Source organism: Lynx rufus, unplaced genomic scaffold (genome assembly GCF_022079265.1).
Source record: "Lynx rufus isolate CCGP_SWC_20201006 ecotype Redwood Valley unplaced genomic scaffold, mLynRuf1.p SCAF_17, whole genome shotgun sequence".
NCBI classification, from domain to species: Eukaryota; Metazoa; Chordata; class Mammalia; order Carnivora; family Felidae; genus Lynx; species Lynx rufus.
Window position 1 is genome coordinate 11,805,127 of NW_025814831.1, and position 12,131 is coordinate 11,817,257.

A 12,131-nucleotide genomic window follows, 5' to 3' on the forward strand; every position below is an offset into this window, starting at 1 on the left:
TTAATGTTTTTATTTTTTTGTTTTTGAGAGACAGAGAAATAGTGTGCACACACAAGCAGGGGAGAGCAGAGAGAGAGAGAGAGAGAGAGAGAGAGAGAGAGAGAATCCCAAGTAGGCTTTCCGCTGTCAATGCAGAGCCCCATATGGGGCTCAGTCTCACGAACTGTAAGATCATGACCTGAGGTGAAATCAAGAGTCAGTCACTCAACCGACTGAGCCACTCAGGCGCCCCTATCACTGTTTTTGTTTTTTCATTGCTATTGGAATGTTTGTCTTTTACTTGTTGATTTCAATAAAACTTTTATTTATTAGGGATATTATTTTTTAAGCCAGCACAGAGGTGGCAAATGCTGAGTTTTAAAGAATTAAACAACCAGGAAACTAGTGAGTGTGCAGCAGAGAGTGGCTAAGTGCTCACAGTACCATTTCTCTTCCTCCCTAGCATGTGCCTAAACCAGATTTCCCATCATTGCTTGCAGTTGGGTGTGCCCATATGACAGTTCTAGCCAATAGGATGGGAGTAGAAGTAATAGGCATCATTCAGACCTGGCCCATGAGAACCTTCCAATGTACCATATTCCCTTCTCTTTCCCCAGCCACCAGCTGATTGCAGAGAGCTGCACGTAAACTTTCATTTGAAAGTCCTCCTCCTTCTGCTAATCAGGATACCCATTCAAACTTTATATGAGCAGGGCGCCTGGGTGGCTCAGTTGATTAAGCATCGGATTTCTGCTCAGGGCATGATCTCAGGTTTGTGAGTTTGAGCCACGCATCGGGCTCTGTGCTGACAGCTCAGAGCCTGGAGCCTGCTTTGGATTCTGTGTCTCCCTCTCTCTCTGCCCCTCCCCCACTCACACTCTGTCTCTCTCTCCTTCAAAAATAAATAAACATTAGTTTATTTAATTAATTAAACTTAATTTTATTAAACTAATTAATTAGTTTAATTAATTTTTAAACTTTATATGAGCAAACAATAAACATTCTGTGTGTTAAGTGGCTGGGAATTCATCACATGGCATCCTTCATCACCCTAACTACTAAAAGCTCTTTAAAAACACATAGTCTAGGGGCACTTGGGTGGCTCAGTCAGTTAAGCATCCAACTCTTGATTTCAGCTCAGGTTATGATCTCACAATTTGTGGGATCAAGTGCCATGTCGGGCTCTGCACTGACAGCACGGAGCCTACTTGGGATTCTCTCTCTCCCTCTCTCTCTGCTCCTCCCCTGCTCATGCACACTCTCTCTCTAAATAAACTTTTTTTTAAATTTAAGAAGCATAGTCTAGTAATTCTACTCCCCAAAATCTATTATAAAAAAATAGTCTCAAATATGGACAAAGATTTAAACACAAAGATGTTTCTCATATATTAGAATATTGAAATTAATGAAAATATACAAAAATAAGTAATGTTGCTTAATATTCTCTTTAATAGGTTATGTTTATTTAGCATTTACTATATGTCTGGCATTATGCTGATATGCTTTGCATGCATTATCTCACTCAATCCTCGAACTAGACATTGGGCCCTATTATATCTCATTCTATAGATAATATAAATCAAGAATCGTAGGTTAAATAACTTTCCTGATCACACAGCTAGTAAATGGCAGACCTCAAACTCTGGTGTGAGTCTAACCCCCGTGCACTTAACCACTATTTTATGGTGCATTTGCATGAGGTAATAACTCTGCAACCACCAAACTTTGGGGTAAATGCTTATAACATATGAAGCCAGAGCCACATTTATATGCTATGGTTTGAACTATGTTTAAAAAAACATGCACAGAAAAAGTTAAAGTAAATACATTAATATATTGGCAATAAAATTATCTCTGGGTTGAATTATTATTTTTCCTCTGTCATAGAATTTCTCCACATCAAAAAAATTAAATAAACAGCATTTTAAAAATATAATGTTTAGCACTGTGGGTAAAATTGGTATACTTATAAGTGTAAATAAATAAAACCCTTTTAGAAAACAATATGAGAATACATATCATCAAGATAGTCCTACTCTCTAAGGAATTTATGCCAAGAATAGAATTCAAAATAAACATAATGATGGTCTTTGTAGAAATGTGTGTGTGTGTGTGTGTGTGTGTGTGTGTGTGTGTACATACTAGCAATGAAACTGGAAAGTAAATAAACTTCTAACAATATGGAAATAAGCAAATTAGCCTAATGAATAGATCAAAATATGAAAAAATTTTCCAAAACAATATTTCTGATTGGCAGAGGGATTACAGCTGATCCTTTTTCTTTTAAATTTTCTCTATTAAAAATTTAAATAATTTTTTTCAATGAATAATTAATATCTCTAAAGTTTCTGAGTTTCACTGCAGTCAACTTGCTACCAATGTTATTGTGGTTTCTCATCCTTAGCCCTTCAGTGAGAATCTTAACCTATTTTGCCAAATAGTTCACTAATGGGAATTTTTTAATTTTCAGAGGAAATATTGTAAAGAAAAACAAAGTATCACAACGCTTATTTCTTTCTGGCAGTAGTCAAATCAAATTGGTTAACAGGTGCCAGTGTAAGAAAAGTGATTCTGGAATAATTGAACTATAATCAAATCTATTTTTTATGTCTGGTAATTTCTCTCCTCCCCTTAACTGGCTGCTTCACTTTTACTCATGTTTCCTGGAATTAAAAGTTTCCAGGGGCTGGGGTTAATATAAATTTTCACTACCTCTCTTTTAAAAAAATGCTAACATGTTTTCAATTTTACAGTGTTTGTTCTATCAAAAATGAGCCAGGACACAGGCCAAAAATACTTCTTTACTAAATGGGGAAATGAGAAGAAATACAAAATGTAGAGATGATTAATTCAGTCAGGACTTACTCCAGGTACAGAGGCAATCATCTGCTTGCTCAGGATTGTTGACTCAGCTAGTTTGGTTCCAGCATCTGCACAAATAAACTAGTAAGAAATTGAAAGCATAATTACTTTTAAGAGCACTTGGACAGTAATAAGTTATTTATAGTTTTACTAACTTGGCCTACATTCATTAGCGTTTACTCCCGTGACAATCTGCCCTGGATATATAGGACTTGCTAATCATGACAGTTTGTTCCTATCAGAAATTGAGGATCATAGTACTGAGATTAACACATGGATTCTTACTTTACCCAGACAGCTCAGTGGCACTGAAATGGTGCATTCAATCAAGGGAGAAAGGAAAGACATCAACACTGTCAGATTTATTCTGAAGTTATTATATTTACTCCCTAGTGCTTCTCGAGAGTTCCTGACTTCTCATAGATTTTCCAGACTTCTATCATTATACATTTAACATGAAAACAGAAATATAACCAACCTCATTGTGAGCAATCTGCCTGTGTCTTCTCTAACTTCACCCATGCCTATCCTCTGTGCTGATGATGACCCCACCCCCACTCCTGTCCTTGCCCCACGGGACACTTCACACACTTCCACTATAACAGTTGCGACCTTAGACTGCAGTGACCTATGAAGTCTGTTTCACAACCTGCTACAAGCTCTCCAAGGGCACAGACTCCATCCATTCATCTGACCTGCCTGACTAGCTTCCTGCCTGACATCATGGAGGGGTTCAGCAAAACTTGGTGAAATGAATCAATTAACCAATTATGACAAGCTCAGGATGAGGACGGATTGGCCAGGTTCCAATTTAATTTACTTTGTTACGGATTTTTATAGGTGTTTCCCACCTCATGCAAAACCCAGCTATTTATTAATGGTTTCAAGACAAAGTTACACATGAAATCTGCAGACTTTGCTATGAGCTAGTAGGTCCTGGTTAATTTGTCCTCTCTGGCCTCTGGCCAGTGGTCCCAACAAATTTGGGGTCCAAAGCTGCTGCTGTGCATGGTTCAGCGGCTCTGAAAGCTTTCACACTGACAGCCCTACCTTCTAACCCATTCCACTCTCACTCTAGAAGAGCACAGAAAAGTTAGGAAGATCAAGATGAGGAGTTCAGCAAGGCAGGCTAGCTCCCTGGCAAACTGGGGAGAAATAATACGGGTTAGGGTGCTAGAGAAAAGCTCACGGGGGCCTGATGAAGACCAGAAACCAGCATGTTGTCAGGCTAATCAGGGGTCAGGATCAGAGCATAATAAATAGGTAACAGGCTTTGGCTAACAAGGCAGAGATTTAGGCCGAAGACCTTTTGAGGGCAAGTATCCCTGAGGCTGCTCATTCAAGGCTTTGTTCAAGAGCTGGTCATCAAGTGTGGTCCTGCAAGAGAGGTATTTCAACACGTAACTGAGCTGGGGGCCAGAGGACAAAAGGCAGAGCCTTCTCTGAAAGCCACATTGCAGGAGCAGATACATACCACCACTCTACATTCATGTACAGTCATTTCCCTTTGCCTCAAATACAGTTCCAGAAGGCTGAGGAATCTATTTGGCCATTAACTCTGAATCTAGCAAAGAAAGTACCAGCAGGTACTATCCAGGGAATACCTGCAACTTTCCATTATTTTATTCAGGAATGCTTACATCTTCTGTCAGCTCTCTAACTAGGACTTATTCCTAATATAAGAAAAAGTAGGGGCGCCTGGGTGGCTCAGTCGGTTGAGCGTCCGACTTCGGCTCAGGTCATGATCTCATGGCTCATGAGTTCGAGCCCCGCATCGGGCTCTGTGCTGATGGCTCAGAGCCTGGAGCCTGCTTCGGATTCTGTGTCTCCCTGTCTCTCTGCCCCTCCCCTGCTCATGCTCTGTCTCTCCCTGTCTCAAAAATAAATAAAAACATTAAGAAAAAAAAATTTTTTTTAAAAAAGTAAATACATCAGAATTTTTTTTTTTTTTTAAAAAGGAAAGCCTATAACTTTGGCCAGAACCTGTCAGTAAAAAAAAGTAAAATATCTGATAGAAGTACATGATCAGAAGAAGAAACAGTCCCAACCTCCTGGCAGATAACACATGTTTTCCCATAAAATGTATTTTCAAAAGCTATCAGAGTCTGCAATCTAAGACAAACTACTCATAACTAAGTTTCAAAACCTCTGTCAGGATACCAACATTTTAATTAATTTCTTTGCAACAGAAATGAGAGCCAAGAGAGGCCAGAAGGGAGAGGACAGAACTGCATGTAAGCGTGAGAGAAGGGAAGTCAGGGCAGTGGAGATGCTCTGTGGTGGGTTCACACCGGGGGCCCCCAAAAGTGTGCTTGCCTGGCCTGGCTGTGCCCTTGAGAGCAAGAGAAGATTCGCAGAGAAGCGATACTTCAATGTCTCTATCTCCCCTGAGCAGAAGCCTTTCTCACCTATGACACTCAGCCAAGCAGAATGAGTAGCATAATGGAAGGACGGTGTCAGCCACATAGCCCCAAGATATGAGGCCAAATTAAAATGTTTGGTAACTCTTAGAAGTCAGAATTAATCAGAAATCCCCCCGCAAATTTATGGAAGTACCGTGGAGAGTCTGGTGTATTAACAGGTATAAAAGTGGATAAGCCTCTAAAATCATCTACTATTGGGGCATCTGGGTGGCTCAGTCATTTAAGCGTCCAACTTCGGCTCAGGTCATGATCTCATGGTTTGTAAGTTCAAGCCCTGCATCAGGCTCTGTGCTGACAGCTCAGAGCCTGGAGCCTGCTTCAGATTCTGTGTCTCCCTCTCTCTTTGTCCCTCCCCAGCTTGTGCTCTGTCTCTCTCTCTCTCTCAAAAAATAAACACTAAAAAAATAAAAATAAAAATAAAACCATCTACTATTTATTTTTTATCAAAGCATTTAAATCCAGTGTAATTGCGAGGGGCGGGGGGCACCTCAATGGCTTAGTTGGTAGAGCATGCAACTCTTGATCTCGGGGTTGTGAGTTCGAGCCCCATGTGTGGTATGGGGCTTACTTATTAACATTTTTTAAAAGTTTTTTTTTATCAAAAATAAAAATAAATCCAGTGTAATTTTTACATAATATGTACAACTAAAACCTTAATAAACACTTCTTTTTACATAGCTGCCAACCATAAGCTGAAAAATCCCATTACAATTTTATAGAATTGCTCACAATATAAAGACATAAGTAAAACTCAGAGAGGGGAAGGACGTCTGTTGCAGAAGGAAGAATTTCATACTTTGAGACAGAAATATGCTACTGAAACACACACTCCCACATGAATACAAAAGAATACAAAAGAAAGGCGATATCCATTATGTGTCTTGCTAAATTCATTATCAAAATGAGACTCAAAATAGTATCTCCACCTCTCATCCAGAGAGTGATCAGATTATTACTAACTCAACTAATGTTAATACCCCACGTCAATAGTATCTGTGACTTAAAAAGAGGCGTCCCTCTGTCAGTTCTTTGTCCTCTAGCCCACCACTAGCCTGTCTTTAAAAGAGAAATCTTTCACCCACACGGTTTCTTACACTTGACTGTGCAGGTGTATCCCACACAGTGGGGGTGCTCCATGCAAATCAGCACAATGTCTACTCTTAACACATAATAAGGGCTGAGGAAATTCGTTTTGATTTGGGCTCATATAGCCTTTACAGAAGCTTTTAATGAGTTATCACCCTATTATGAAAATTCTGCTTTAATCTATCTAGATAACACTTATGATAACCTATTACACCCAAAATATCTCCAGCAGACCAGCAGCAAAGATGTCATAAGTGAAAAGTTAAAATGTTGACAGGTCTGAATTAAAACAAGATAGGGCATCTGTCCAATGTGCAGAAGAACTATATCCTGGTGGTTGACAACTTAGATTCTGAAGAATACATATATTTTTCTTATTTGGCAAATCCTTTCCTACCTCCAAGCCTCTTTTTCTTTAAAAAATAAAACATCCACTTGCGCCTTTACGGCCTTCAGACGTTATATGCAAGTAAAAACAAATAACAGGAGTCTATGGCTAGACGACCACAAGAGAGCAGGTGGGAGATTTCCCATGATGCCGGGCCTCTAGAAAGAATTTCTAGGAATTAAAAAACAGATTGGTACCTATCATGACCCTGAAACATTTAAAACTTGGGTGGCCACACATCCCTTGGGCAAGTGTTTCGTTGTTCTTTAAGGGCAGAGTATTTGATAAACAACAAAGGTATCATCTATCTATGAGAAGAGTATAAATGGCTCAAGGCCTGTGAATTTATCTATCTAGGACATTATTAGAGGAGTAGTAATGGAAATACCCTGGTGGTCTCTGTGGGATGGAAGAATGAAGGGTAAATCCGAGGTCTGAGCAACTGACTATCTTGTCACTAATAGAGCTAGTGTCACTCATGATGGATCACCGGGGGAGTTTTTCCTTCCAATTGTTGCTTTCTTTTCTGTTTCCAAGTTCCATTTTCAGTTCAACAAAGCCACCCCCACTGCCATCAGATTATGTTTGCTGATATCTGTGGAAGAAGTCACTGTTGGTCCCAGACATATTATCTGTCCATACTGTGAGCCTGGTCCTCTAGGTGCCAGAAACTGATGCTCTATCAGTAAAGAGGAAAGCTTTTCTCTGACTGCAGACTACATTCACTGGCCTAAGAGAAGCCACCAGAGAAAGGCTATCACCTCCGCCATCCTCCAAAGACACCTGCAGGAACCAGGCGGTCAAGGGCAAGAGAAAAAGGAACTGGGAAACCCTACCAAAAGATGTCCTATTCTTGAAGAGAGACAAAAGATGCTTCTCCCTCAACCCATGAGGGGCCCCATGGAGGACCTCTCTCCATGGCTTAGCCAGGAACTACCAGGCAGAGATGGAAAGTACTTTGGTTTTTTAAAGCATGCCTCACTTTTATTTCTCTCAGTAATGAAAATTGACTGTATATAGAACAAAGACATAATACTTCAAAATAGCATAATGTTTAATATTTTTTGTTGGGAAGATTGAAACATTATTCATAAAGTTGTTTCTCTTTGGCATGACCTCAAATCTTCTCTGAAATACCTCTCCAACCCAAATAATTTTACAACTAGATTCTTAAAATGTAATGATTCCGTGACAAATACATACTGGTTTTAAAAAGACGGAGATGGTATTTATTTGAAATGGTATATGAGAATCCAAAAAAAAAAAAAAAAAAAAAACCACATTCAGAACAATCTACTTTTTTGTCTTCTTTATTCCTAAAGCTAATTTGTTTTTGTTATTTATTCACCTAGCTGTGATACAATAATCACTGTTTTCATGGTTTCCTTAAACACTGGGCAATTTAAACTGCCAGTGTTCTTTTTCTGTCTTGTGACAAGTGCTTATTATGGTTGACTAATGTACTTCACAGAAAGCCAGGCCCCAGCAGCAGTCACTGAACGGCATGCTAGACCCCAAGAAGATCAGCTACATATATCAGCTCTGCTCAAGATTGAGAGCAACTGAGGAAACGTTCTCCCATGGAAGCAGGAAAGCACCTTCAGCATCTGGAAACCCAGGTTGTTTTGAGGCGGCAGGTTCCCATCCAGAACGCTATCAGAAGCAAGTGACTCCCAGACACTGTCAACCCGCTAGCTTAAATCCCTCACGGGCTTTTTCACTAAGGCCAGTTCACTTGCCCTCTTCTCCAAACTAGTGTCGATCCCATCAATCCTTATGGTCAGTTTGGGTCAAAGTTGTTTGTACTCAAAAGCAGTGGTGCTGCCCAGGCATAAGTAGGAAGGGCTGGCCAGTGGCAATCCACTGGTAGAGATTCAAAGTCTGCCTCTCCTTAGGAAGGCCAGTAGCTCCTGGCTCTGATTTGTTCTTCTGTCTTCCTCTGGGGTCTTCTAGCATCCTGATACAATGGGAGCCATTTCATTCTGACTATATTGTACCTGACATTCACTGCTGCCACTCGCCAGCCATCACTGCTCTCAGCCAGCTCCAGTGTGCCCCGCAAAGCTAAGCCATGGCTCACTGAAAGTACACCAACTTCTTATTAAATCTCATGCCTTTGAGAAAAATTCAATTCTGGTTCTAAGGATTAGTAGTATATGGCAGGGGAGGAAGGAGATCAGTAGTGAATCTTAGATAGTAAATGATGGGTATGGTTCCTCCTCTTCTCCCTGGTAAACTCCTGAACTTCGGCACATACTTTAAGGTCCATACGGTCCCTCTTCTACACCACACTTCCTTACTCAGTGCACACCTCTGCTACTGTACCCATCACCCTGTGTTGGAAATGCTTGCTTACATGTCAGCTTCACCTACTGGACAGCAAATTCCTGGAAGGAAGGAGGCATGGCTTATTCATTATTTCCCCAGCACCTGGGCCAGGTCTGGGCTCCTAGTGGCTTAATGAGCCTTCTTCCATCTCCCAGGCTGAGCTGGCCACTCCCTCCTCTTCGGCACTCTACATACTGTGCAGACTTTCAGTATAGGCGTTAGCACATGATCAGGATAGGGTTTATGCCTTTTACATTGCTATACCCCTAGAATCTAGCCCCAGACAGATGGCCAGTAAACATCTGTTAGATACTACTGAAGGGTCACATGGGGCCACAGGATGGAAGACAGCACAGTTCAGGTCAGTGCAGGTTATCAGTGCAGGGAGTGATTTGAGAAAAAGCAGAGTTTTAGCAGAATTCCTTTAGTTAGCCAGAGGCTAGAAGACCGAATTTGTGTGCAGAGAGAGAAAGGCACTGCAAACAGCTAGGAGCTCTTACGGTAAGAGGGGCAAGTGATGCAAGGAGCCCGACCGGGCTGTGAACAGACCCTGTGGTCAGATGCGGATACCACTTCTGCCAGCTGTGTGCTCTTGGGCAAGTCACTGTACCTCCCTGAGCCTGTCTCTCACCTGCGGTCCAGAACTAATACCTCACATGGCAGTAAGGATTAAGGGTAACATGTAAAGCACCCAACATAGCCCATCACAGGTGCTTAGAATGTTTCCTTCTCCCTCATCTCTCCAAATGGCACCCAAGGTACCTAAGATTCAGAGAAACTTGCCTAGTTCCTTGATATCTAGCTCCCATTTTCCTCCAGTCATTTAACCTCAACCTTGTAGGCCAAGCCCCTAGGACGGGTCTTAATGCTCATCAGGAAGAATAAAACAGCTGTGACTCATTTACTGCGCACTTTGCACAAAGGCAGTCTGAATGACACTCTGGTCCTAGCCCTGGCTCATGGCCAAGTTTTTTTAAGTCTAGCCTCAACCCTTGGGAGTATGAGGTGGGGTCCCATGTTACCTGATTTCCTCAGGTCATTATCCCTAAATTTGTCCCAACTTCCTGTTGAAGCCTCCCTCCCCACCCCCCACCCCCATTGCTTGAAGCCAGTCAGCCTCTCATGCTGAACTCCAACCTCATAGAAAGGCTTTTGCCTGCACCCAGCAGTCCTTTGTGGTCTAGCTCAAGTGCCACCTCCTTCATGAAGTCTTCCCTGATTTCACATCACATGGGATGGGATGCCTCCTGCTCTCAACTCCCCCCAGGACTTTGTTTATATCTCTTTCTCTCTCTCATGGCACTAGTCATAGCTGGTCTCATGTGATTAAAAACCTGCATGCTTGTCTAAGATGATGAGCTAAGGGAGCCAGGGATGGAGGGCTCCAGCCCCTCACGAGCAACCCTACAGCCAAAAGCACCAACTCTGTAAGTTCTCCAGAGCCTGCCTTATATGCGTTCAAGCCCCTCTGCCTCAGGGCTCCCGTGGGTGCTGTTGCTTTTCACATCCACCTGCCACCATGCTTGAACTCTGTACATCCCACCACGGAATGTACCTGGTCAGGCCTACCCTCACCCTCAGCTCTTCAAGGAGATTTGGTGACCCACCCACATGCATGGGACTCTGCAACCAGACCACAGCCTGGTGCCCCACTAGTGGCTTCATTAGTCCTCTGTCAGCTCCATTAGCCGTCAATGAGCTGCCCTCCGACCTACCTGGCTGTAAATTTCTTGAGGACAGAAATTATTGTTTCATTATTCTCTTTGCCCCTCACAGAACTAGTTCCACAGTAGGGACAAAATAAATACTCCTTTTTTGTCTTGTTTAGCCAGTGGAGGTATTAAGTGTGTAATATTGGTTCGCTCATGGCTCAAGTAAGATAGATTATTTCTCAGTTCTGGGCAGAGATATTTGATTTTTGCATATGCCCCACACCTTCCTTAATTTTTCCAAACATAGTGGATCTCGTGGAAAGTATTTCAAACAACGCATAAGCCCACCTGGACAAGCAGGAGGAGGTTTGTATCTGGTAAAGGGGATTTGAGCTTCAGGGCCTGCAGGAGTTCCAGAACAACACTACGAGACAAGTAGAATTTATCCCGCTCCTAAACAGAACAAAAGAGAAGAAGGTAAGCTATTTCTAAAAACTCAGAATAGATCTGTCAAAAGAGCTTCCAAAAGATTCACAGATCGGAAATGAAAAACAGTATTTGAATATGCATAATGAACTGTCCTTAAGAAATAAAATTAAAACTGAAAGGAAAAAATTAAAAAGGCATTTTTGTGTGTGTAATGAGTTTACTGAAGCACCCAGAGCACATAATTCAACGGGTAAGAAAAAGATAGGAGGTCTCTTCAATACTGAAATGGCCAGATTTGGTTTTTGCTTGCAGGAAATGATAGGTTCTAAGAAATGCAGAAATTAAATCCAAAAGCATTTTTTTTTCCAAGAGAAAATGATTTAGAGAGAAACATATACAGCTGTTTCCAGGGGCTCATATCCTCTCTGAGGAACTTACTTTTCAAATGGACTGCTTAAGCACACAGAAAAATAAATGGAACATACTAGGTACCACCACTCATCTTTGACACATTGTAACATTTTGCTTTATGTAATGTCACAGAAACAGTGGAAGCTTCCTGTATGGTGCTCTCTTTTCTTTCTCCCTTCCTTGAAGTAGCCACAATTTTGAATCTGGTGCTTACTAGTTCATGTATGTTTTTACTACATATGTATGCCTCCGTTACAAGGTATATTATTTTTCTGTGCTTGTTTTTAACTTTCTCTGACAGTATCACACTGTGCATCTCTTTCTGCTTATAATTTCTCGCTACATTATATTTTTGAAGTTAGTTCCTATTGATACATGTAGTTGTAGTTCTTTTAACTAGGGTTTAACAATATTTTATTATAAGAACATACTGAAATTCATTGATCTGTTTTCCTGTTAACGGAACATAAGACTGTTTTCAATTTTGCAAGTTTTTTACTGTCAACTATAACACACATGCATAAAAGGACATAAAACACAAACGTGCAGATAAATGGGTTCATATAGACTGAA

General features: G+C 41.2%; 1 protein-coding gene across 1 annotated transcript in view; it reads right to left on the reverse strand.

Annotated features, from left to right (window-relative positions):
• UNC79 (unc-79 homolog, NALCN channel complex subunit) overlaps nt 1-12,131 on the reverse strand; it is a 213,917-nt gene that overhangs the window by 32,756 nt on the left and 169,030 nt on the right. The window contains exons 41-42 of the mRNA XM_047080178.1: nt 11,067-11,171; nt 2,845-2,922 (exon numbers count right to left, since the gene is read on the reverse strand). Coding sequence (XP_046936134.1) covers nt 2,845-2,922; nt 11,067-11,171 — 183 coding nt within the window. The remainder of the gene's footprint in view (nt 1-2,844; nt 2,923-11,066; nt 11,172-12,131) is intronic.